General features: G+C 50.7%; 1 protein-coding gene across 1 annotated transcript in view; it reads right to left on the reverse strand.

Annotated features, from left to right (window-relative positions):
• Positions 1-126: 126 nt before the first annotated feature.
• The window catches only part of LOC112076701 (CLIP-associating protein 2-like), a 22,469-nt gene continuing 19,244 nt past the window's right edge, over positions 127-3,351 (reverse strand). Inside the window, exons 11-13 of the mRNA XM_070441422.1 lie at positions 2,219-2,245; positions 703-867; positions 127-494 (exon numbers count right to left, since the gene is read on the reverse strand). Of these exons, the coding sequence (XP_070297523.1) occupies positions 436-494; positions 703-867; positions 2,219-2,245 (251 nt within the window). The 3' untranslated portion in view covers positions 127-435. The remainder of the gene's footprint in view (positions 495-702; positions 868-2,218; positions 2,246-3,351) is intronic.

Genomic DNA, 3,351 nt, shown 5'->3' on the forward strand with positions numbered 1-3,351 from the left:
TGTGGTGTGGTATGTGGTGTGATGTGTGTGTGTGATGTGTGTGTGATGTGTGTGTGTGTGTGTGTGTGTTGTGTGTGTGTGTGTGTGTGTGGTGTGTTGTGTGGGTGTGTGATTGTTGTGAGGAAGGAGAGGAGAAAGAGGGGGAAAAGGAAGGAGAGGAGAAAGAGGGAGGACAGGAAGGAGAGGAGAAAGAGAGGAAGAAGAGGAGAAAGAGGGAGGAGAGGAGAAAGAGAGGGAGGAAAGGAAGGAAATGAGAAAGACAGAGGAAGGAGAGGAGAAAGAGGGAGGAGAGGAGAAAGACAGAAGGAGTAAAATAGAGGTCAGCTTTAAAAGAGTTCCTGCTTTCAAAGTTGTTGGGAGAAACGAACGGACTGATCTGTGACATCATCACAAAGAATGCGGTGATAAGGGAAGCATGCGATTGGTGGGGATTGATCAAGTTGTCACGACAACGAGAAAAGGTAGGAGGCCAGAGTGAGATGCACGCAGAACCGCTGTGTGTGTGAGAGAGAGAGAGAGAGAGCTGTCAATCTCTGGGCCTTAGCAAATCAGACGTGAGCAGGAACAGACAGAAGCAGGACAATAGGGGAGCGGATGATTTTATTGGTTTAGAAATAACAAAGATAAAAATCAATACATCCTGTGGAATAAGGAAGAGGCGGCGGCTTGGGGACCTGCTTCGGGTGTGTGTGCTCTACTCACCGACAGACAGGCGTGTAGGGGAGGAGTCTCGTGAGCAGCCCTGGCTGCGGGGGATGCGGCTACGTCTCCCCCCCGACCCAGCTAAGACCCTCTGGGCTCCAGAACCCAGCGTACTCAGAGCGGTACTGGTCAGGACGCGACCCGGGGAACCACTCCGACTGCCGGCTAGAGAGAGACAGGGAGGGAGGGGGGAGAATTACAAACACAGAACACACACTAGTCATGAGACCCTGTTGTCTACGGAACAACAACAGCCCCTAGCACCATCACCATGTCTGCATCAGATCTGGGATCAATTTAACACACAAGTCAAACACTTAGAAGTACGAGGTGCGCTTGACTTAGCTTGGGAGCTTTTACCTTTTGGAAGTATTATTCCCAAGTGTAACTAAAGTCTTTGAAAGTATTTGAGTGTATTATTGACCCAGGTCTGGTTCGCAGATCAGAAGGCACTAGATGTGTGTATGAACATGATGAATGGACTCCATGGAACTTCAGCCATTTTGATTCCAGGGTTAGGAGTTGTTTTCAACCAGACTCAGGGGACCAGCTTCGGCGGCCATCTTGGGACTGTCATCACTTTGGTGGGTCGTTTGCTTATTCCCAAATAATGACATGGAGTACAATATATCACGGCCCATAACGTGCTTTAGGTTTGTGATGTCCTAACTCAAAGACAGACGAGAACAGGTGTGAAAGGGAAATGTGTGGAAAGAGAGGGTCATGTGACACGAGTGAGAAAACCTCTTCACTACACAAATGAAACATATCAAATTAATCTATTTCACCACAAACACACAGAATACACAGACCATACTAGAACACACACGCAGAATACACAACCCATACTAGAATACACAGATCGGAATGGTCTGTTCTGTCAGAGCATGATGGTCACATGGCATTCTACCTCCCCTGCAGAATCACCAATGCATCGCTCCCTCTCTCCCTCCCCCGCTCTTATATCTCCCGCGTCTATCCCCTCAGCTCCCTCCTAACAGGTAGACACAGGCCTCAGCTCCCTCCTAACAGGTAGACACAGGCCTCAGCTCCCTCCTAACAGAGTAGACACAGCCTAGCTCCGCCCTTAACAGTTAGACACAGCCTCGCTGCCCGCCTAACAGGTATGACACAGGCCTCAGCTCTCCTAACAGTAACACAGCGCTCAGCTCCTCCTAACAGTAACAAAGCTCAGCTCAGAGAGTAGATCATAAGAAGTGCAGACAGCCATGTTTAGTTTGAACTAAAAAGTCCCAGCATGCTTCAGCCAGATAGGGGGTTGAGCTTTAGGTGACCAGCTTGATAGGGGAGCGGAGGGTAGAATGGGTTAGAACAGAAGTGACGGGTAGAGAGGAGTGAGAGAACAGAGGAAGCGGTTCGAACGAGGGGTGAGAACAGATGAAGGGTGAGAGAGGGGTTGAGAACAGATGAAGGGTGCGAGAGGGGGTGAGGGGGAGAACAGATGAAGGGTGAGAGAGGGGGTGAGGGTAACAGGTAGTAGACGTTAGATTCTTACCACCAACGATGGTAGCAGACTGAGATCCTGCACCAATGAGGAGGAGGAATTGGAAATAGGGGGGAGGAGCCGTTGGACCATTGGTTGGAAAGGGAGCAGAGGCGGGGACAGGAAGTTAAACAAGATGGATTACGGGTGTTAGAGCACAAAGCACCATGGGCGTTAGAACAGAGAGCATCATGGGAGCATTCCGAGCGATCCTAGACGAAAAAATTAGAGCGACAATGAACACGATTCAATCACGTAAATAAATGTATCAATTAAATATTGAATAAACTGAAGGCTGACACACACGGAACCAGCTGTGATGCTCGATGGAGGAACGGTAGAGCATTGCATGATGGGTAGCCGGTGTGTGACGCAGCAGTATCGCTGACGAAGCAAAGCAGCTTCACAATGGAAGAAATAAAAACACCTCAAAGTATAACTGCTCACAAACACACTCAGCCCAAACCTGCCCCGGCACAGCTCTCTAGCACAATGATATCTCCCCATCATTCTTCATTTTCTCAATGTTCATCTCTTGTTCCTAGAATCTCTTTTTTTTTTTTTCTGTCAGGGGGAGTCCACACACTACTTCTTGAGAATTAGCGCCTCCTGGTGCAGAGATGGCGAGTTAGCGCCTCCTGGTGCAGAGATGGCGAGTTAGCGCCTCCTGGTGCAGAGATAGCGAGTTAGCGCCTCCTGGTGCAGAGATAGCGAGTTAGCGCCTCCTGGTGCAGAGATAGCGAGTTAGCGCCTCCTGGTGCGTGAGTTCGCTAGCTCCTCCTGGTGCAGAGTGTGTGAGTTCGCTAGCGCCCCCTGGTGCAGAGTGCGTGAGTTTGCTAGCGCCCCCCTGGTGCAGAGTGCGTGCGTTAGCTAGCTCCTGGTGCAGAGTGAGTTAGCTAGCTCCTCCTGGTGCAGAGTGTGTGAGTTTGCTAGCGCCCCCCTGGTGCAGAGTGCGTGCGTTAGCTAGCTCCTGGTGCAGAGTGAGTTAGCTAGCTCCTCCTGGTGCAGAGCGAGTTAGCTAGCTCCTCCTGGTGCAGAGCGAGTGAGTTCGCTCCTCCTGGTGCAGAGCGAGTTAGCTAGCTCCTCCTGGTGCAGAGCGAGTTAGCTAGCTCCTCCTGGTGCAGAGCGAGTTAGCTAGCTCCTCC

This window comes from Salvelinus sp. IW2-2015, unplaced genomic scaffold (assembly GCF_002910315.2).
Source record: "Salvelinus sp. IW2-2015 unplaced genomic scaffold, ASM291031v2 Un_scaffold3938, whole genome shotgun sequence".
Taxonomy (NCBI): Eukaryota; Metazoa; Chordata; class Actinopteri; order Salmoniformes; family Salmonidae; genus Salvelinus; species Salvelinus sp. IW2-2015.